The sequence below is a fragment of the Panthera uncia genome, assembly GCF_023721935.1.
Source record: "Panthera uncia isolate 11264 chromosome B3 unlocalized genomic scaffold, Puncia_PCG_1.0 HiC_scaffold_1, whole genome shotgun sequence".
Classification (NCBI taxonomy): Eukaryota; Metazoa; Chordata; class Mammalia; order Carnivora; family Felidae; genus Panthera; species Panthera uncia.
The window spans coordinates 23,013,128-23,037,495 of NW_026057582.1; the positions used below are offsets into that span (position 1 = coordinate 23,013,128).

Genomic DNA, 24,368 nt, shown 5'->3' on the forward strand with positions numbered 1-24,368 from the left:
CAAATTTTACCCTCAATCAAAAAATGCACTCCACCCTGAAAAAAACAGGGAAGGAAACCAAATTATACTTACTACCTTTATTTTACAAGAGAAAATAGTTTACATATTTTTTGCCTTTGCATGTAAATAAAAATATATATCGAAATAAATGTAGGAAATTATAAGTCTATATTGAAAAATACATGAAAATTGTACCTGTATGTGACTAACAAGGTAATATAAAATTATCTTCTGTGAACTAATAGGCTCTCAGTGGATTATTGCCATCACCATCAATAAGTAACTAGCCAGGCACACCAGAAATAAATGGGCTGTAATTAAACGTAAGTAATAAAATTGGCCTACGAATACAGCATCCTGAAGATGGCTGAAATGAAATTAGTGATGCTACAGATTCCAACAACTCACAATAATGTCTGGTAACTGATAGGACCCTGAGTCGTGGACACTATTTCTCCTTGAACCATAGGTCCAAGTATCAGCTGAGATTTGCAGAAATTAATGTTTTACCTGTGAGTCTCAGCTCATTTTCATGGAGAGTTAAACAACACAAAAGCTGCCATTAGTCCTGGCTCTCACTGAGTAGTTTCTGTATTAAAATCAGCAATACAAGAGATTTTGTGTTACAAAATTGTCCCTTCCTGATATCAAGGGAAATCATAAATGAGTGATTCCCAAGGACAACAAGCTAAAACCCACATCTATCAAACTGCTTTCAAGAATACCAGCACCATGATCCTTTCTCTTAGAAGACCCTGGGAATAAATGCCATCTCCTGACATCCTTTTAGCTACAGTAAATATCTGTGGGTCCAGGAATCAAAAACAGATGCAAAGAAGTGACTTAAAGGCATTACCTTAGGTCCTGCTGGTTCATGAATGCTTCTCTTTATCCATCTTACCTTCTGGATCTTGCCTCCTATGGCACCAGGCTGCTCCTCCAGCCTTAGTGACTTCTCTGGACTCAGCCTCTGCCTGCCCAGACCTACCAAACTTGCAAAATGGCACTTTGATGGAACTTCTGATCTTATTACACCAGCAGATCAATCCTAATGAAGCCTTTATTTAAAATGAAGTAAAAAAGTTTTAAGATACGTCCCTCTTACCAAATAACAATGTAAATACTAAAAATTACAGTGTAATGGATGCAACAGAAGTAGTCAAGCTCCATGGCTAAGGTAACTCTAAATCCCTATGGGTTCAGATGTATTCTCTTTAAGAAGCTCTCCTTGAGGAATTCAGAGACGTCAGCTGTCCAGAGCTCAGATTTCGCAGTCAGACAAATAAAACTGAGTCCTTGTCCCCCTATCTAATGGTTTTATGACCTTGAGCAGACCACTTGACTTCTTCATGTCTCAGCTCCTTCATCTGTAAAACCAGGATCATAATAGTATCTACTTTCTACGGTTGTTAAGATGACAAGATGACACAACAAATTCAGCACAGTGTTTGCTACCCAGTTAAATGGTTAAAAAATAAAAGGTAATTGTGTATGTGAGAGGTATTCAAGGTAAAGAAAAAGGATTTGAAATTGAATAGATCATACTAGTGTTATTAAAAATCATCCAAAATTTAGAAAAAAAGCCGAGAGTTACACATCCCTTCAATGTTATAGAAGGACCTTGTTTAATAAGACCACCTGTGAAATACACACTTCTATGGGAAAATGTACCTGTGTTTGACAGTGATATTTATGATTAATTGGGCCCCAGACTCTGTGAGATGATTAGGCTGTCAGTTTTTGTTCAGTAAAGATATAATGGTAGGTAGAGAAGATAACACCAAAGGCTAAAGGTTTTTTCCCTATGAGACATTCACCAGTTTTATACTTAATCTAAATATTTCATAGTTTTTAATGCCTATCAATATCCTGTTCTTCAAATATTCTTTTGCCACAGTGTTTACATTTTTACCATCTTGTTGTTTTTCCCACAAAGGAGTTAAATAAATTTGGCACATATTCATTCTGTATTTTTAGGAGAGTTATGTTTTTAACTTCATGAAAATCATATTTGTATGAGTCAAGTTTTTAACTTTTGAAAATTATATCAAAGAATAGGCAAGAGTTCTAGATAGGCTATGACCTTCATAATTATAAATTCACTTCATCTTCACAACATTTCTGTGAGATAGGACCTATAAATATCCATATTGGGGGGGATACAAAGGAATTAATTAAGTAATTAATTCCAAAGTAATAGAGCTAGTAAGTGACAGGATCATGATTTTTTTTTTAAGTAGGCTCCATGCCCAGTGCAGACCCCAGGCCCAGTGCAGAATCCAACACAGAACTTGAACTAACAACCCTAAGATCAAGACCTAACCTACAATCAAGAGCCGGATGCTTAACTGACTGAGCCACCCCAATGCCCCCGGAGTCATGATTTTAACACAGGCCATCCAATCCACATCAGACGTCTCATTCACTATGCCATATGACATATATGGAGATTGCAATAAAGTATAACAATGGAAATAAGAAGATCTAGATCAACAGAGAATAAAAATATAAATATTTAGGGATATGGGGAGATATTCTAATTCTAATTCTGTAAGATCTAACAATATTATAACTAAAAAGCCTTATCTTAGTATTAACGCAGAAGTATCTAAAGTGTTCAAAATTCCATAATATAATCAAATTAACAACCAGGAACACAGAACTTCTCCTTTTCCCACCCTACATTCTTATTGGGGTGTCTGTAAAGACTTGACCACCTGGTATTTTAAGCATTCTAGTAATTAGTGATGTTAAGCCATTATTATTTCTAATAACGACAAGGTGGTAGCAAATCTAATAAGAATGTGAGCTTTAGGGGCGCCTGGGTGGCTCAGTCAGTTAGGCCTCCGACTTCAGCTCAGGTCACGATCTCGCGGTCCGTGGGTTCGAGCCCCGCGTTGGGCCCTGGGCTGATGGCTCGGAGCCTGGAGCCTGCTTCCGATTCTGTGTCTCCCTCTCTCTCTGCCCCTCCCCCGTTCATGCTCTGTCTCTCTGTCTCAAAAATAAATAAAACGTTAAAAAAATTAAAAAAAAAATAAATTAAAAAAAAAAAAGAATGTGAGCTTTAATGTCGTATAAACCTGGATTCAAGTCCTCACTCAGCTATTTCTTGTGTAACCTCAGTATTCCCATTGTTAAAATCAGGACAATAGCATTTCTTCGGGTTTTTGATGATTAAAGGGATGACATCTTTATAAAGGTCCTCGTAGAGTGTCAGGAACATATAAGGACTTGAAAAATGTCAAATATTATTAGTTACAATAAAAACTATCACTATTTCTATTTATTAAGTACTACCATACTCCCTGTGCTATATCAAAGCTTCAAGAGGTTAAGTGACAAACTCAATGTCAGTGTTAAGACTGAGCATTGGCATTTAAAGGACTTTGACTGTAAAGCTAATTAAGTTAATGGCTATGCTCCCTTTTATAATTTAATAAGTTATATACATTACAAGTCAACTTTTAAAATTTTTAGTTCATTTTAATTACATTTCTAAGATAAATGTCCAACAATGGTTCCATGAAAAAAAGATTTGGGCCAATTAGTTCTCATCCAGGACTCAACATGGAGAGTTCTGTCCCAAAGAAATGAGCACCATAATGTACTAAAGGAAATGAGAAAATCTAATAATTTTTATACTTTGAAAAATGTATATCATGCAATGTTAAACACAATAAGGCAGAGCACAAACTTTATATAGAATGTGATCTTAACCATCCAAATGCTTAGAAAAAAGAATGGAAGGAAACAACCAGAATGTTAGCACTGGCTATAGCCTGCCCCTGCCCCTTCCTCCCACCCTCTCTCTCTCTTTCTCTCTCTCTGTCTCTCTCTCTGTCTCTCTCTCTGCTTGCTGGAATGATGTTTTTCCTTTCTGACCTTCTTTCTTACCATATATGCTTACGAAGGACTTACGGATTTTTCAAAACTCATCTGTCGATTAAAAATTTCTTAATAACAGCAGCTCTTCTTGGAGTCTCAAACCCAGGGACAGTTGATGCCTCTCCACTTTATGAGCCCTCACTACATATGATTTATATTTCTACTGAAGCACCTCCATGTGCATCATCCCCCATTAGAATGTAATGTCTTTGAGAACAGGAATGTATCTTATTCATGATCATTATCTGCAAATAAGACATGTCTGGTGAGTGAACGAATGAATAAATGATAAAGTGTCCTAAGCATCAAATAACAATCTTAATAATGAACTTCTCAGACATGGCCTATTTACTGGACAGGCAGAGGCTGAAGACACAGGTAGGCATTAAACACATAACTGAAAACACAGACACACTGTAGTCTTGTACTTTGAGAATTACCACTGTACAAATAACAACCCAGACCCATAACTAAGGCCAGTGTATCTATATGGACCCAAGAGACAGAATTAACATACACATGTCTGTCGTCTTGTTTGTACACTAAGTAATGCATATATTGCTCATTTTTTTCTAAAGCCTGAAAGGGAAATGTGTTTTTAACAGATTTAATCAATACACCAACCTACATTAAAAAAAATAAACCCACACAATAAATAAAAAGCAAAAGGCCAATCAATAGCCAACAGTGCAGCTTAACAGCCACTCCAGCAGAAAACTATCTGAAAAGGCGCTTCACACTCCACTGTCTGCACGATCCACAGCTGCTTGCTATTGATTTGTTGCAAGCAAAGAACATCTATTATAACATGCCAGTGTGAACCTAGCAATTTCTCCAACAAGTAGCCCACAATGTAAGACTAGCAATGTAGCACAGGTAGCTGGCTGCTGGGGGTGGGCTGAGGACCCACATTTCTTTATCCCCCAAAGCCATTATAAACATCTGATTTCTAAATCCAGTACCTTGCTGTGTTTTAAGCACTCACATGCCACAGACTGTTCCACATTCACTTTTCCAGGGCACTGAAGCAATAATGAGACCCCAGAATTTTATACAACTGAAACTAGTTAGCATAAACATGCCTCAAGGTAACTTTGGTGGTAAGGACTGATGTGAAGTATTTAAAACCACTGTTTTCATAAGGTCCCCAGAATGCCAATGCTTTTGTATATGTGTGGGTACGTGCCAGTGAGCTGGATTTTGTGCAACATTTTGTGGTGTTGTGTAGAGAGGAACTCAACAATAGGTTGCACTGCCCACATTACAGGAGAGGGATTCTGGATTTGTCCAATGGGGTGATGGCTACAACATACTGAAACCTCCCAGGCTCTTAGTCCCGATTTTAAATACCAGTAAGAACCCAATATCCAAAATGAATATCCCTATAAGAACCTTTGTAAGTTTCCATTTCTTTTGTTTTTCTTAAAATGTAGACCCAACATTGTGTCATTAAGTGGGCATTCAGGTGGTATGCACCCTATGAGAAGAAGTCAGCCCTCTCTGTTTTGAATTTTTCAGAATGAAGATTATCTTTGGATAATGCCATTTCTTGTCCTTCCGTAGATCTTAGTGGATCCTACAAGAACTCAAAATTACTTTTGGGATGATTTTGCCCATTATAGTTTTAAATCAGCCCTAAAAGTCACCTAAAGGAAACTCCCTGTGATTTTGCTATTACATAAAATGGTAGAAGATCCTATCTTAAAACTATATAAGACAATTAGTAAATCAATTATGCCCGGGTTTCCAATCAGATGATTTTTGTTTTCTATCCAATACAACAGTGTCACTCTTCCACAAGGTAATCAGCCATGGAGAATACACACCACACCTCCAGAATCACTGTATCAGCTTTGAACACTGTAAGACTAAACCTGAAATTCACCCCACTGCCTCCATCAACCCACCATGCTCTCATAGAACATGATGGAATAAAGTCAAACCCATCCATGCTAGGTCTACTCATACTAAATGAGATACAGTTTCTAAATGTAAACTCTACTCATGGGGGTGATACCTATGTGACAGCACCTCAAAGTTGTCAACCAAACACTCAATTTGGCAAACAGGCAAGAAAAACCAAAGGTTATAAATGAAGGAATCAATGCTAGAAAAAATGTGGAAAACCCTAAAATGCAAACATTTCTTTAGGAACTCACAAATCATGCTCAGATATAAGTAATTGTTTCTATCCATGATGAATTGAACTGAACCCTTTATTTTGAAAAATATCAAAACCTAGCATTTTCCTATTAAACAAGCTTCTATTCTTGGATGTGCAGTAAGAAATTGAGATGTTTTCACTTCCATTAACTGATATCAATCTGCTATCCTGAAAAATATCTCATGGAAAATGAGAGATCCAAACCTTCTCCCCATCCCCCCAAATCATCTTTTGCCATTAGACAGAATCCTTAACCAACCACAGGGGCCTATGATAGCATTGTAGGAAATTCAAGGTATTTTAGATATATGCAACATTCTATAGAATACACTACTCCTAAAAAGTGGGTAAAGGTCAGATTTCCTTCATGACATTCCAACTGTAATATCATGCTCTATTTCTGTTTGTGAGGTCAAATGCAGGCCACCTTGAAATACATGTTACCAAAGCAATCACTGATGGCCTCTGTGTTCTTCCACACCGGACTCAATCCTGCTTTTCTCTACATTCCTTCTTCTTCATCATCCCTCTTCTTCCATTCACTTATTTTATCTTTTCCCCTTTCTTTGCAATTTTCCCATTTTATCTTTTCCCCTTTCTTTGCAATTTTCCCCATGGCCTTCACCAATGATAAGCATGAGTTCTGTTCAAATCTGCCGATGATACTGAATAAAGGCTTATGTCCTGATACAAGCTAAGCTACCAAGAATTTGCTAACACAAGCCCAGAGAATGTCAAACAGGTAACTTAATTTTGAAGATGTTTGTGAGATAAAGCAGCATAGCATAACTCTAAAGGTCAAGGTTGATATAGAAAGTAAGGATCTATGACGTAAAGAGGTAAGGTTGACTTTTTAGGTGAAACAAATTGGCTCTGATGCTAGTTCCAAAAAAAGAAATTCCTCCCAATACTTTAAATGTCAATCACTGGATATAGAGACACCCAATTTACAATTTTAAGCAACCTTAAATGTCAATCATTGGATACGGAGACATCCATTGTACAACCCAACACTATGATGCATGTGGTTGGTTTTATTAAAAATTTATTTCTGCGTTTTATAGTAATATCCAGTATATCTGAATTCTGTATATCCCTTACATACTACCATCAAAATGTACTTGTTCACATTTCTATATAGTCATCTAATCACAGAAGCCCTGGTCTGCTCTCTAGAGCAGACCAGGTGAGCAGTTTCTTTTAATGACTTGGGCTCAGAGGTCTTCTACAATAAAAAAATTCAACTCACTTGTTTGCAGAATACAATCCAGAATACATTACCCTAGGCCTGGGTATCTCACATACAGTTTTGAAGGATAAGGTGGTGCTGCCACAAAAAAAAAAAAAAAAAAAAAGCTGACCATTTCCCCCGTTCTAGTACTTCATTATACACTGACAAACTGAGTCAGATAGTGCAACCAGTCTTCATTCTGGACTGAGACACAATGGGCTCTTTATAAAGTCAGAAAAAACATCACAGAAAGCTAGAAAGAATCCTAGTTGATTTTTAGCAGAAAACAATGCCTGGGACTGGGTGGCAGAAAGAAGTTTGTCAATGAGAAAAACATGTATACATACCTTCTGAAGAGTGTGCATTTTCATTGCAGTTAGAGTAACTTACCTTTCTGTCTTTTCTATGTGTAGTCTCGTCCTGACTTTTTTCTACCAGGAGTGCTTTGTATTTATGATACGGAATAAACTTGGGAGGATAAAAAGCATTATACCACCATTTAGGATAAAGAGCTTTCCTAATGAGTCCTATGCAGGCAAATTGGAGGAAAAATAAAGAGCATACAGCACCATTCCCCAGATATTCTGGATGGGTCCATAACTGCCTATTTCTGAGTTAAACAGTATTTCCAAATTATCAATGTGGACACAGGACTTTCAATAATACCAAGTACTTGGAAAAGAACAATCTGATGTCAAACTTTCTGTAGATACTGTGCCTTTTGCTTTACAGATAGAGAGCCATATGCTTACAGTTAGAGGAATGAGAATCAAATATTTTTCTCTCTACATCGATAGAGTCCCCACTTGTTTCTCCAGGTATATCTTAAGAGACTGATGAAGCACATGAAGATAAAAAGCTATGAGAAATATGGGAAACAGAACAAGAGGCAACCACACACGTGAAAAAATAAAAGTTGAGAAATAAGTATTCAAGGAAAACCAAATAAATATGTAATCAGTATAATCAGTGCCTGCTCCCACTTAGGCAACCATAATATGACTTTAGTATTTGCTCAGATAACACCATGCATCTTTTTTTTTTTTTAAATAAAACCAAGAGGCCACTGACTACAAGTTCAGATTGAAAAATAAACTCCTACCCTGAAGGCTACATTTAGAAAATCTGAAGATTAGCAGGACCCACTAGGTCAGGGCTTTCAACACATCTCTTTGCAATAGGTATTCAGAAAATTCAGCTGTTTGCTCATCTTTAAAAATAGCCATGTCAGGAAAATAACACAAAAAGGAAGTGAAAACACAGACTATAGATTCCCACAGTATTGAAGTATCTCCACCATCAATTCTAGAATCAACTTCATGAAATCGGTCTTCTAGAATTAAATCAGCTCATGCGCCTGAGGCATTGCTAGTGCTCAAGATAACAACTAGCCCTCCTCCAATATGAACCACATTCACAGATACATACATATAAGTATACTCACAAAATAGAAATCATACATAAACAGAATTACTACGTATATATAAACCAAATAGATATTAATAAACTTAGCCAGAGGAAATTTCTGACATTTGCAAAACCCCTGAGAATGCTTTAAACGTCTCTAGTTAGAAAAAAATAATAAACTCTGAACATTTTCATCTTCTGGAAAATCTAAGAAATTCTCTAAACTCAGAATTTTGAAGAAAATAGCTACATTCCTTAAACATCCTCTGAATTCTAGACAATGCAAATGGGAAAGTCTCAAAATTGTTATCCAGATGACTTAATTAATGGAAATTAAACTGCTTAGAGCAAAAATATTGGCTGAATTGTTTTTTGCTGCTCAGCCACACACAATCTAATCTTAAGAAGAAACATAGGGAGTAGGCAAATGGGAAAACATCCAGTAATGTTGAGCAAGAAATGTCTCTTTGCTCTTCCATTAAGAGCACCAGTCCTTTATTTTCCAAGTTTCTGGAGGAGGAAGTTGCTTACACATATTTCAGAAGAGCCATCCTTTTACATATTGCCCCTTAAGGTATCTCCAAACCTCTAAATTCTGCAAAAGAAATCACAAGTATAAAAAGGTTGGACTCACGATCATTGCACTGGTTTCCAGAATATGATGTCATGGAACAGTCACAGGTGAAGCCTTCCCACTGCTGCATGCAGACCCCCTGGTTGGCACATGAATCTTCCTGGCAGGTGGTACTTGGTCCTAGTAATTCATAAGAAGAGGGGAAGAGGAGAAAAAAGGAGAGAGAAGTGTTAATAATAAACCAAATTCAAAGGAATCACTTGAATTTGCTACTCTCATGCCCCCAAACACTCAAAAACACAACCGCCAAAAATTTCAACTCTATATCATGCAACAAGAGTCAGTATGTACAAAAGACTACAGAAATACACACTTAGCCACAAACTATCAACAGTTACACACATAAGGGAGAGGGCTGAACACACTGTTCTCTCTTAGGCAGACTTTGCAAGAGCTTCATCTCTACCATCCAACTAGAAAGATACTTCATTTGGAGCATGGTCTAACTGTATAATGCTAAAGCAGAAACATTTATTCCCATCACTCTTATGAATTAAGGAATAAGAGTCCCTAAAGTTTACTTAATGACATTTAAAAATGTTTGATGATATGAAGAGGAGGAGAAAAGTACAGCCAACATGTATTGGTGCTTTGTAGGTGGTAAGTGCTGGGTACTAAGCACTTTGTCTAGAGTATCTTATTACGCTCTCCAGTGACACGAAGAGGTAAGTAATTATGACTATCCATTTCACAGATTAAAAGAAAAAAAAACTTAGCTCATACAAGTGAAATAATTTACCCAAGGTCACATATTAGGTAATGAAAAGACCCTGATGTCCAACTTAGGTTAACTATCTCTGAGACCCAAGCTCTTAACTACATTAATTGTTTTTAAAGGGTTACTTCTCAGACCATCACCTGGGAAGTTGTTAGAAATACATATTATTGGGCCCAGACCTACTGAATTAGAAACCTAGGAAACAGGTATAAATTTGTGTTTGCACAAGCTTTCAGGAAATTGTGAAACAGCCTCAAATTTGAAAACCAGTATACTGCATCATGCCGCTGCTACAGGTTTATAAGAAAGTGTATTCAAAAGCAGCGTTCATATGCCAAATGATGCAAAAGAAAATTATTTGAAGGATAGGAAGAGAATATTAGAAATTAACTTTATTTAAAATTTCTTACTATTTCCATTTTTGTGTATCTTCCATAAGCAAGCAATATATAAGTACTCCATTCTCAAAAATATTTTCTGGGTATGAGTGAGCAATTGAAAACGTTTGGTGATCTTTATCATACAAATTACCATTACAATTTCTCTTTAGGTCAGCCTGGGGCCTCTCTTTAACCATCCTCTCCTTTTCATTTCTATCTTCTGCCTAACCTTGGGATTATATATATAAACCTGCACCTTTGGAATTATCTGAGCTAACAGGAAAAACTCCTAGAGAGCCTCAGCAAAGGAGGTGAGCCCTTTGACTCATCAAATGTATTACTCAGGATCTGGTGCAAAAAAAGCAGTTGCCAGAGTAAAAATATATCCACTGCAATAAGTGCACATTTCACAATTTCCAAGCAAAGCCTCACACAGGCAGAGAATGTTGAAATGTATGCATGCAGAATCCTAAGGATGCATGTTCAAAAGAGACTCGTGACTACAAAGGGTTTGTCTTCTGGGTGGCAAGACATTTTGTATTTATTCATGAGGGGTGGAAGCGGTACAGACCGTCACTCCTAATACAAAGCTATTAGGATATGACATGAGAAAGTTCAAGACAATTACTAACACTAGGGGAGCAACACTGCTGCTGGGTCTCTGCAGCTCCTATATGCCATGTGGTTCCCCCATGTGGAGATGAAAGGAGGTTCATGGTCATGTTCTCAGTGGGTCTTAAACTTGAGCATTGTGTAGTACAAGTTTCATTAACAATGGCAAATCAGGACAGCTTCTTTCAAAGGATAAAAGTTTCTGAGAAGCCCACGGGGCTCCCTGACCAAACAGCTCTTAGCAGACAATGGATTAGTAATTCAATTGTACTCAAGAATCAGAAACACATGGCAGGCTTTCCCTTGAAAGGCAGAACAGCAAAAACTTTGGGAAAACAGAATAATTCCTTGCATGTTGACTGAACCTGAAGACAAAGGCTCTTCCATGCTTTTGCCTTTCCCTCTAACTAGATAAATTTTCACCATTTTCCAAGGACCAGCTCGAATGCCTCCCCCCTATAAAATATCCCCTACTAATTTCAAACAATTTTCCTGCTTCTTAGTGGCCACAGCACTTACTATCTGCATCATTAACATTTACATCTGATAATATTCAATTTAACACTTTATCACACATTGTGCTGTCCTCTGCCTATATAATCCTCTAATTGTTTCTTTCTTTCTTTTTTTTTTTAGTATTTGTCCCCAAAAGATTGAACGCTGCCTGCTGTTAGAAATCATAATGTGCTTTGATTATATCCTTGCTGCATTAGTTTACTGTGCCAGATACAGAGAAAGCATTTTCAGTAAATGTGGGGCTGGTCTGAATTACAGCACTCCGATTTGCCTATGTCTCATACAGTCAAAACCTGAGCATGGGTGAATGTCTGTGCTCCGCAAAGTGAGCAACCTGTCCTATTTGTTGAAGGTTGGTCAGAAACCCAAAACAGAAGGAATTACAGGTTATTTTCAAATACCAAAGGATTTGTTTCACATGCACGAAGGGGTGACTGCCATGTAGAATCAGATAACCCTCGAAGACTGACTCCACTGTAATCACCTCAGAAGCAAGAGCCACTTCAGTGAGGGAGGACCAGAAGAACCTTCAATGACTTTTCATTTATCTGAGAGACTAAACTTGAACTTCCTATCAAGGCTGAGACCCTAGGGCCCCTGCCCCGTTCTCCAGCCTCATTTCCTACTATTGGCCCCCAACTCTTAGTGCTCCCGCCATCCCTTTCTCCTTCCAGTTCCTCTCTACCACAGCGGTGCTCACAGTGTGGGCCCCAAGTCAGCAGCACCTGTATCACCTAGGAGCTTGTGAGACATGTACCTTTTCAGTCTCCACCCAGAGTTACTGGCTAGGGGCAGGGCTCAGGAATCTGAGCTGTAACAAGCCCTCTGGGTGTTTCTGAGACCTGCTTATATCCTAGGACCTCTGCTGTAACACTTCAAGACCATCCCTACCTTCAAGGTCTACCTACAGACCTTCAAGGTCTGCTCTATCTACAGCCTGAAATGTCCTTCCCGCAGATTTTTGGTATAAAGCAACAGCTCAGAAAATATTGCTAAATAAAAAAAGAACAAAAGAGCCAAGAAAAAAAAATCATTCTTTTAGGACTCAAAGCCAAGAGGTTTTCCTAACTAACTATCTATCCGTAAAATTTACCAATATCATATCATACAAGCAATTTTCTACTTGGAACCACTTTTGGGGGGAGGTAGTGGTGGTGATGGTGGTATTTAATTGACCACATTTCCTCCCTTGATTTAACTACTGAACTCATTCGATCTCACCAGATATTGAGACAAGAACTCTCATGTCCCCAGTGTCCAAGGACAGTACGAACTGCTGAATGAGTAAGAGTTTGGACTAGACTCTTAAAACACTTCCTAGATGAAAATATAAGCTCCTATTCTTATTTCAAACTCCTTAAAGTACATCCTTCCCTGAACAGATTATATTTTATATCTTTATCTATTTTTCATAGATAGCAGGGACTCCAAAATTAGAGAGAGAGAGAGAGAGAGATTAAAGAAACATACCAAAATGCTCTGAAAAAAAAAAACAAGAACATCTTCAACGATGCTTTTAAATGCACACCACTGATATAAAATGATCTTATACAAATCAGAGAGAGGATATAACAATAACAAGAGATTTACATAGCACTTCTTATGTGCCAGACATTGTACTAAGTGCTTTTCAGATATTAATTCAATTAATCTTCATAAACACATGATGAAGCAATTACAATTAAAAGTATTAAAGAATTAGAACAGAGGAATGCTTTTATCATGGAAGATATCCAGAACTTCAAAAATAAAGGAATTTTTGGAGGCACCTGGGTGGCTCAGTTGGTTTTGGCTCAGGTCTTGATTGCATGGTTTGTGAGTTTGGGCCCCACATGGAGCTCTGTGCTAATGGTGCAGAGCCTGGTTGGGATTCTCTCTCTCTCCTCCTACTCTCTCTGCTACTCTCCTGCTTGCTCTCTCTCTTTCAAAATAAGTAAATAAACTTAAAAAATTACAAAAATAAAAGAATTTTTTCACTGATGATCAAATTGAAAGGAAAGGATTTTAGAAAAGTAAATTAAGACATAGAGTAGGAGCTTAGGTGCCTTTTTTTTTTCTTTTTTTTTTTTGGCAAGGCCCCATACCTAACAAGTAGCAGGATAAGGTCTCAAACCCAAGTTTTCCAACTCCATAGTTGAGCCACCTACCCTCTATGGATATGTGTAAGCCAGAGGGTGTGTCTGTTTGTGCGTGTGTGTGCATGCATGCATGCACATATTCCCATTGGATTAACAAGAGAAACTTAAATAAGGTATCTCTAATCTACAACCAGACAAAGATGACATTTTAATGTAAAAATGTATGTTTTTTTGAGAAAAATTCCCAAAGGCCATTTCAATTCAAAATTCAATTAAAATTAACAGGAAGATCTAGTTTGACCAAATATATATAATACCAGAACAAAAATCTGTATCAAATGCATACTTATAAATAAAACATATTCCTAAGAACTCAATAATAATTTTGTCCAAAGCATTTTTCTAAATCAGCCTAAAATTTCAAATATTCTAAGATAACATAAACTTTCAGAATTATATATTTAGAAGTTCTCAAAATTATTATTAATAGTTTAAAACTGTACTAAACCTTTAGGAAACCCTTGTATAGAGATGATGAATACTACTTTTTCATTTGATATGTAACCAATTCTCACTAAAATTGCCACATATTCTTTGGAGAAAAGGCAGCAACATCTTTATAGTAGGAAGGGACAAGGCAACAGAAGCAACCATGAAAAAACTAAGCAAGCCCTCAATGATGCTTGTACTTCGGTTTCTAACTCCCAGTTCTGTTTTTAGTTCACAGAAAAAGCATCACATTGAGTCTTTTTTTTTTTTTCCCAGATGATACCTCCGGCTGCCACAAATTTCCCATCACTCTGCTTGAACTTGGGATTGGTTTTTTCTCTTTAAGAACTGTCTCAGACAGTCATTTCATGCCTGTTACTGCTAAAATCAGTACATGCAAACTGATTCAGTCAACTCCTCTTCATGGTCTAGAAAACCAAAAGTTGACAGACTTGTCTTTTATGACTTGCAAGTCCTTGAGATAAAGTGCTGCCTGAAGCAAAGGACACTTATACTAGAGTGTATTTTCCCTCTATTATTGCCCAAGTAGCACTTAACCAAACCTATGACTCAAACATTCCAATTTAACATAGATATTGCTAAACTAGCACCAGCTGTCTTGGCCATATTGGGGTGGTAAGATTGGTGATGAGGGGAGTCCGGGAATGATACATCTGTTCTGATTCCCTACATCCATTTATGCTAAAGGGCCAAGAGTGGTGGCCCAGTGGTAGGCATGAGGCAAGGCTGGTTTAATAATATCCATTGTCTTTAATCACAAAACATGAGGTGTTTGTCAAAGGATTCAGAATCTATGAGTGAAATCTGAATGTGGAAGCATCATCACAGTAGACCTCTGTGCCAGCCAAAGGGTTTGTCTGTCCCTTACCCAGTAGAGCTACTGTGGGAGGAGCCTTATGAGAGTTGCCATGACTGTCCAGAGACATCCCATCTGTCACCTGCAACTTTATTTTCTACTCTTGATAACTTTTGTACTTTTACATTTTCAAATTTACATTGTTTCACAGAGGAAAAAGGAGTGAGCAGTAATCAAGTGGGAAAGAAGAAGAAGAAAGAATGGAAAAAGCAAGATGAATACACATAGATATATGTATTTGTGCATGTGTATGTGCATATATGCACAAGACCCTTACCAGTTTTCTGAGCAATCTATAGTATCAACTGCTAAAATATAAGGATTTAAATGCTGAAGCTTCAAGGACAGTGTTTGTGACATTAGGGATAGTCTATTTAGTTAGCTGCACATAAATCTTGGTCCTTGAAGCAAAGATCCCTCTGTGCTCCCAGAGTGATTCTATATTTATAGTGTTGGGTTCTCTTGGCTTTTCTGAAGATAGTCATTTACAGACAACATAAGATTCATCCCCTTTAATGGGCAGAAACCCAATTCACTTCTATTTAATTTCAAAATAAGAAAGCAATGATCCTTAAATGTGTCAAGTGTCCTTCATAGAGAGCTACCTGAGAAGTGAATGCTCTAGTTCCCATTTTACAGAAGATTAAGCAAAGTCAGAGAATAGGGTCCTAAATATTATTATAAAATTTCATTGGCAGAAAGACCCAAGAGCAGCCATGTTTCCAAGATGTTACTTTTTTGTATTGAAGGCAATTCCCGTGCTCAGAAAGGCATCACAACTGCACCTAGCAAGCATGCTCAGGTGTTTATGGTTTCCTCTTCTCAAATGAGGGTTCAAAAATGTCACTTGGTTAGGATGAGGAGTGAAAAAAACTAATAATAAAATCTAACATTTTGGGGACACTGAGGAGAACAGAGGTATTACTAAAACTGCTCCAATCACTCCAGCCCTCTCATCGTATACTGAGCATAAAACAAGTCAAGATGGGCATGGACATTGGTTGAAACCAAGATGCCCTCATGAGATCTTTACCTCCAATGGCCTTTGATCAGTTCTGTGTAGGTAAATACTTAACAACCACAACCACCACCACAACAAAACCCTGATCCGTAACATTTCTATAACCTGATTTCCATAATGTAAAATTCTCCCACCACGGCCAATTTCAAGCTAATACATGTTACATGATGTCAACCAGTGTGCAAAATTCCTGAAAATTCCTACACTGGTACCAGTTCTAGTACAGCACTTCCCTTGATGGTCACTGAACTGCAAAGTATGTATACTTTCTGAGTAAAGCAATTTATTCATGTGACCTTCCATGACAATGGAGGGGTAGCAGTGGATGACTGCTTCTGATGGAGTATTTGTCAAGGTCTACAATCATAAAATATTCTTGCTCAATCCACCCTATTTTCAGAGGGTGCCTGGGCCATAAAGGTCAAATGATTAGATCATTTTTTCTTTTTAAAATAATGAAAAGCTTGTCAAAAAGTCAATGTTGCCCCGAAAAACGTAAACTGAGGCCTCATTTTCTGATTTCCCTTCTTTTCTCAGCACTGGTGTAGTGATGTGTTGGGGTAGTAGAGGGCATTTCTAAAAAGAGAGAAAAGAGGTTTCAAAGGGCAAGCTGAATGAAAAGATAGCTGATTTTAAAATACTTTGTTTTAAATAACATTGTGCAAACATCATCTATAACTTAGTGAAATAGTATTGACATAGACACCATCTAACATAAAATCAGCTAGAGGACATTCTCAGGCACCATTTGGTCACCTATGTGGTGCCTCTGCTACAGAAATAGGAAAGTCTGGACTCACACCCTTTGGCACAGTAGGAAAGAGGTCATAGGCTTTAAAACTTAGCTTTATCACTTACTAGCAATGTGACCCTGGGCTAGCCACTTAAATTCTATGAACCCATCTGTAGAATAGAGATAGAAATCATCACTACCTCATATGATGTGAGGATTAAATGAGATAACATATGCAAACCCTATAAAGTCATCTTTAGGTCACAAGGTCATGGTCACAATGGAGACACAATATACCAAGTCTTTAGCATATGTATACACTAGGTAAACTTTCAATGAAGGGCATTATCAACTCTGTTGGAAAGGAAAATCAAGTTCTATCCATTTTAGTTGGGTGTATAGTTGGTCAGGAGTCCAGAATCAAGACACATTAAGGTAGTAAGTCCTAACTTCCCAGCTCTCTTTTGAGAAGCCTCTGTCATGCAGTGCTGAGAGACAAAAGGCAAATTTAATTCCTGTGTTTCATTATTTCCTATAATTCAAATCACTTCCTTTAGTATTTTTTAATGTTTATTTATTTCTGAGACAGAGATGGAGCACAAGTGGGGGAGGGGCAGAGAGAGAGGGAGACCTAGAATCCAAAGCAGACTCCTGTCAGCACAGAGCCCGATGCAGGACTCGGATTCATACACAGTGAGATGATGCCCCGAGCCAAAGTCGGTCGCTCAACCAACTGAGCCACCCAGGTGCCCGGCAAATCACTTCTAAGAGACTGATTTCGATTAGGTCCAATGCTACATTTTATTATGTAAAATATGATGGAGAATATGAGAAAGCCCTTAGCTTTGGGGAAAATTAAGTGGGGAACTATACTTCTCACATTAAAAAAAAAAAGTTGGAGAATTTAAATTCCCTTTACCTGTTGAAGCGTTTGATGCCAACTCTTATCTAAAATTACTTAAAACAATCCTCACATTTTTAAGGCATCAAAGCCCCATACATTCATTGACTTATGCAAGATACAAAACATTCAAAACCACATCTAATCAATTCTTGGTACCCCCAATCCACCTGCCCACCATTTGGGCAGAAGAACAAATCACATTTCTAGAAAAGAAGCTATTACATATTTAACAAGAAATAGAGCCTTTTAAGGGGAATTATAGTGGAAAGTGGGGAAATGTATTCTTATTAATCATCCACCCCAATAAAAAGCTATTCTTTTATTTTTTATAGTTTATAACTCATCTGTTTCACTACCAACAGGTCAAATTTAATGTTTCTCTCATAGTTGTATGACCCCTTTCTTATTTGACAGCTTTTAAGGGATATCTCTAGGAATACCCCTCTTATAATAAAAAGGAATTAGAAAATTACTTCTGAAAGGTCCATAGATATTGTCACTGTATTCAAGGGACCCTTGAATCTCAGGGTACCTCCTGATATGAAACACGTAACATAGTCAGGGTAGAAGGGAAACAACCAGGAGAAAAAGATTATTTTCTTCCTCATTCCTCAGATGTCTCCTCTGGGAGAGAAACATGTTTACCTCCTTAGCCACCTAAAGTAACAAGTATCAGGTTAAAGCCTATTCCCTCAACCTTGGAACATGCTACTTCCCTCCCTCCTAACTCTGCTCTCTGTTTTTCAGTTCCTGTCCTTCACATCCATTCTCCACCTGGTGTCAGAGTGATCTTGATAAAATGAAAGCTGACCAAGTCTCTGTCCTCCTCATAGTGCCCTCAGGGTAATGCCCAACTCCTCACACAAAAAGGCAGTCATCACCTGCCTCCATCCTATGTTCTAGCTTCACCTTTGATCACATCTCCATATGCAAATTATTTCAGCCAAACTGAGCTTCACATTGGTCCTCAGACTGGCCAAACTCTTGAATGTGTTTCTACCTGTCACGTACCTCAAACATGTTATCCTTCCAACTTGGCTCAAACTCTGCCTGAGAAATACACCTGAGCACCTACCATGACCATCCAACCCCCATAGTCCAGCAGCCCTCCTCTGTGTTCACACAGCATGCTCCTTCTCTTCTAGAAAATCAATGTTCGTTCTGCATTGTCCTTCCTGGAGGATCCCATTCGAATGCATCTGAAGTCAAGCTGTATCACACTGGTAATCCCAGCGCCCAGCTGAGTGCCTGATACATAGGAGTAGGTATGTTCCCATTAAACTTAACACAATCACACAAATGACACCACCCCAAACACAGTGGTAAGAGGACTCAGGCAATTGATCTGTCTGGACTCATCATGCCACTTCCTAGACCCCACTATTATAGTGTTTTCTGAATACCATTTGCCTTTACATTTCAACCTGTCTCTCATCTCTTTGTCATATGTTTTTACTGCCCTTCACACTTCATGGTAATGAGTACTATCTGTGCCCACAGGTTGTAGCTAAAAGAGCCAGCATGAGTAATGATCCAAACCCCAATGTCAGGAGAATAAAAAGTAAAAGGCATTTACATCCTAAAGGTCTTTTGCCACAATATGGGGAAAGAGTACAATGACCCAAAATAATTATAAAGGATAACAGCTCCTGCCACAAAGTGACTGTCCAGTCATCAAGAATGGAAGAGCATTTGGGTCAATACAGTAATAACATGAAAAAACTGATGATTTCACTGATTCTACAAACGGGCAAATTAAGATATTCCAAACTATTATGTCCCTAAACCTGTACTATACTTTGGCTAATAATTTATAATAGGCATAGAAATCAACCATTTCTTTGTAGGATTCCTACAAACCCTTTTACCTTTGAATGGCAAATTTAAGATCATTTTGCAACATCGGGAGCCGCTATGTAAAAAGGCCTGTGCTAGATTCTGGGGGTTCAAAATGCACATAGTTCTTATCGTAAAGAATAAAGTCTGGGAGGAAATACAGTTCTCTAGTTGTATCTAATAAATCTGATCATAACGAGCTCTGACAATCTTGGATTATCTCTTATTGTAGATTAAATACTATCCCCTTCCCCCCTCCTCCATTACAGAGTGTCAGTCGGTAGACCTATTTTGACAAGGAGCAGAATTTCTGAAAACAATAGCCTTTAGTAATACTGAAAGGCCTCTTAACATTCTTTGAAATTGAAAGCAAAAAAATTTAAAAAAAAAGCAAGCAATAAAAAGAAAAAAAATGGAAAGCTATTTTACAGCTACCTTGGACTTCAAAATACTAATCCAGTGTATGTTGTTTTCATTAATTTTATTATATATCAGCATATATGCAAATCTGCTAAGAAGTGATGGAAAAAAAGTTATAGAAAAATGGTTAGAGAAAAACCTCATTTAGTTGATGTCCACCCAAGAGATGGACACTTGTATTGGTTACCCACATAACAGACAGCAAGTCACAGCAAAGTAAATGATCCTTTAGGTGAAGAGCAGTATTTTTTAAAGCTACCCTGTTAACTACTTTTAACAATTTTTGCTGGTTGCAAACTCGCAGAAGCCATTCAACGCTCAATCCCCTGCTGAACTATCAGCCAAAAGATGCCTAAAATGCCTTCCTGGTTTGCCATTCTGAATCAAGTAGCCTGACACAACTTGACCAGTGGTCCGTTACAGACTTTGGATGGTGCCTCTCCAAATGGTAGAAGAAGCAGTGTCTGTGGGAGATATTCACTGACGTCTAACAAGCAGGCTTTTTAAAGGGTATTCAGGATAAAACGGACACATCCTCTTCTTCCCCAAGAGTACTTTTTCCTTTAGCTCACAAAACAGGAAATTAAAGTGCTCAACCAAAATCCCTGATAGGAAACATAAATCTCTAGAACGTTTTAATGACATTGATATCTCCCAAATGCCTAGAAATATTTCTTTAAAATGAGTTAAGAGAAAATGACATTCTCTTTCATAAGGCCCAAGCCCTCAAAAGTCCTGAGAAATGACCTCCCCGACCCAAAAAATTATAAATTAAGAACTGGAGTGGTCTTTTTTTTTTCTTTTTCTCTTTCCAAGTGTTGCCTTCCTCTAGTGACTACATCAAGAAGAGCCAACCCATCCGCGGCAACTACTTGGAGAGGTATTAACCATTTCCAGAAGTGGATTAATGTGTTCGTGAGTTGTCACAATACAGGATGCTGTTAAACCTCTTTAGTCCCTTGAAAATGGAATCATGTTCTCATCCCTAAAAAGTCTTGCTTTTGTTGTTTTGCACTCATTGATCTGGGTTTTCTGCCACTGTTTCTGAAGAACATGGGGTTCAGCCCCCTCCCCAAAACTGGTGCTGTCCAAGAGGTGTGACAGCTTGGAGGCCCTTAAAGAAAAGATACCGAGGGTTACACAGGGCATCTCTCAGTCCAAAGTGGTAATGGGAACAAGAACCTTCTCTACCTTGCAGGTCAGCTTTGGTCAACGCAACTTTGTTAGCAAAAGAACAGAAAAGCGAAAACAATAACCAGAGGTTAGTAACAGGTAGAGTAAACCAGGGCAACATTACAGAAATGAAAATACAATTGGCATAACCAACATCACTCAAAAAGACAATCAAAATGCTCTACAGGTTCTCCAGAGACAGCACAGACAGGTGATGCATGGACCAGGGCAGAGCAGGCCTCATCAGAGCCACGTCAGCAGAGCAGGGGTGGGAGAACACTGGGATTGACAAAGCAGAAGCAGTGGTAACAAGAGCCTTCCCACATCCACACAGCCAACCCCAAGGCATATGGTCCAGAAAAATGATTCTCCATGAGTCAGAATAAACATCAAGAAATAAAGGTAGTGTGTGGCCAGACTGAAAGACATGTGTGCACAACCAGACCAAGCCCACAAAATTCTGAACATCTAGGAGTTAAGTATGGAAGAGTCACTTGGGAGCACTCCTTGTAACCTGTGGAAAATGCCACCAGGGAATGTGGCACTAGAACTGGGCACGTGCATGAAGGTGACTTGGGAACTCCAAAGAGCTCCATTTGTTTGATTTGTAGGAATATAGCGAAACCCAAATGGCTGTGAGCAAAAAAGCACCAAACCAATGTCCTTTTTATTTATTCGTGCCAGTCTTGAAATGAAGCACGTGTGTTTCTCTCAGATGTTTACCATCTGCAATCGTGGAATCGCATTTCCAGCCAATACATGCCTTGGTCTCACTGCAAAGCTGGCCTCAAGATAGAAAGAGAGATTTACCAGCTGAGACTAGAACCAGACATTATTTCAAAATTCCTAGCCCAAATTAAGAAGCTGCAAGTCATAGCCAGATGTTGGCTAGGTTGTCTGGAAATTGAGCTTAACTTCTGAAATATATATTCCGCATATATTAGAGACGTAAAATCAAAACATAGTTCAAGATTTTTTTTCTTTCTTACTACAAACAGTTGAGAGGCAGAGTAGGGGATTAATATGTTTTAAAATAATTTTGGACTCTTTGCACTTAGATATACAAGGGAAAGTAATACAATTACTACTTAGGGATCTTGAAAGATCATGATCAATGACTTTGACAAAACATATGATATATTCTGGCCTATGTACCCCAGACAGTGAGGATAAAACACATTTACCATCTTGAAGAGATGCAGCTCTTTGGTTTTAGTAACAGATCCTCATCCCCTACCTATTTATTGTTCTACATACAGAAATGATACATCAGGAAATGTATTCTATTTCCTATGATTGCCATGCTGCACAATACTGAAAGGCCTTCTCAAGGGGTCCATAGAATGAACAGAGATTCAGAATGAGAATGGCATCTGTCTGCAGTCTCTCTAAGGTTCTGTGTTCCTCGTTCCCTCCTCCCCGTCTTCTTTAGCTTCATTTCCACAGTGCCCTAAAAGGCTCCTGGGACCTCTTATAAGGGCTTATGCACATGGTGTAAACTTCCAATGGCAGTAATTTATGCCTTAACCCACTTTTTGGTCATTCTTCCTGGCCACTTAGGCTAATTATCCAAGTCATCGGTGTACAATAAACAAGGACGTTCCTCCCGAGCACTCACCCCCCCCCCACCTTCATCCCACCCAGTGGGGTGGTCATAATGCTCCATAGGTAATCACTGCAATTATCTCCATGGCAATAGAGTGCAGGGTTATTAGGCCCAAGGGACTTGCCACAAATTCGGATGGCAGAACCATCAAGTCACAATATCCGGTGCTGGACAATCACCCATACTCAGAGGAAGGTCGGGCCCCACCATAATGCATGTGATGAGTCATGCCAAACTGCACACAGAGATACAGGTAGGGATGGGAACATTTTCCCCAATTTGATGGGTAATTTCCTTTTGCTAATGTTCTCACTGCTTCTCCTGAAGTTCTCTTAAGTGAACTCCATTCCCCCCTTTATGCTATATCTTTTAAGCCACCCTTATAAAAGTTAGTTTAGACGTCCTTTTAATCCAGTACAACAGTTTTAGTTCCTTATACCCCAATTTTTTTATACTCTATAGAACTATGCTTCCAATGCAGTAGCCACAGATACATGTAGCCACAGAGCACTTGAAAGGTGTGTAGTCTGAATTGAGGTGTGCTCCAAGTGTAAAATACACACTCGGTTTTGAAGGTTTAACGTGAAAAAGGAATGTAAAATGTATTATTAATAATTTTATACCATTACACGCTGACGTGATAATACTTTGGATATGCTGGGTTAAGTTAAATAACATAAAATTAAAATTAACCCTACCTGTTACTTTATATCTTTTTTACAAGTAGCTAGAATACTAGGAAATTTAAAATTACATATGTGACTCACATTATGTTCCTATCAAGCCACGCTGCTACAGAGTTAAATGGATGATTCTTATTAACTTACAAATCTGAAAAGCGGATGGCATGATAATATTTAACATCTGAAGAGTACCGTATGCTTTTTAATGTGTGTATTTATGTTTTAATTAGGTATGATTAATTATTGCAGGATAACTGGAATTTCTGTCATCCCACAATCTTTGAAACTAAGATATTTGATTTAATTCCCAAATGTTACATTTATCCCAGCATTGCCTTTAATGCTGAAAGAAGTAAGAGCAAGCCAAGGAGACAAAAATTCTTGATTTAAATGACATCGTGCATTTTCAGGAGAAGAAAACAAAGTGGCTATTTTAAGTGCATGGTGATTCCCAACTTCCTGTCTTCTCAGGTACACAGACCATATGTGGTCCACTGGATATAAGAAATTCCTGGCCAAAGGAAAACTGGAGTGGACTATTCCATCTTATTACTAGATCACGTGGGAAGTTGACTCTTAGGCAAAGGGGAGTGACTTCCATACTGCAAGTCAGCTTGTGAAGCTGATGGGAAGCTTTTATAAAGGTAGCAGTGAACCCAGAATGAAAGCTGGTTAAAGAACAGAAGCAATAAATGAGGTTGAACTTAGGAGATGAGTGAATGGGTTTGACACAGTAAGTCAACGAGATAGAAAAAAAAACAACAACACAATATGCTATTGCACATAGGACCATGAGGCTCAACCAGACAAAAGAATGCTAACTGGTCAGACAGACCAGTTAGCTAACTGGTCAGACAGACATCTTTGCCTTTCAAGTTAGGTAAGGGTCCCCTTTCCAACCTACCAAAGGACCCGGGGGGGGGGGGGGGGGGGGGGGGGGGGGGGGGGGGGGGGGGGGGGGGAGGGGGAGGAGGAGGAGGAGGAGGAGGAGGAGGAGGAGG

At 38.4% G+C, this 24,368-nt stretch overlaps 1 protein-coding gene across 1 annotated transcript in view; it reads right to left on the bottom strand.

Annotated features, from left to right (window-relative positions):
- NRXN3 (neurexin 3) overlaps positions 1-24,368 on the bottom strand; it is an 896,926-nt gene that overhangs the window by 421,861 nt on the left and 450,697 nt on the right. Inside the window, exon 12 of the mRNA XM_049614079.1 lies at positions 9,322-9,441. Coding sequence (XP_049470036.1) covers positions 9,322-9,441 — 120 coding nt within the window. The remainder of the gene's footprint in view (positions 1-9,321; positions 9,442-24,368) is intronic.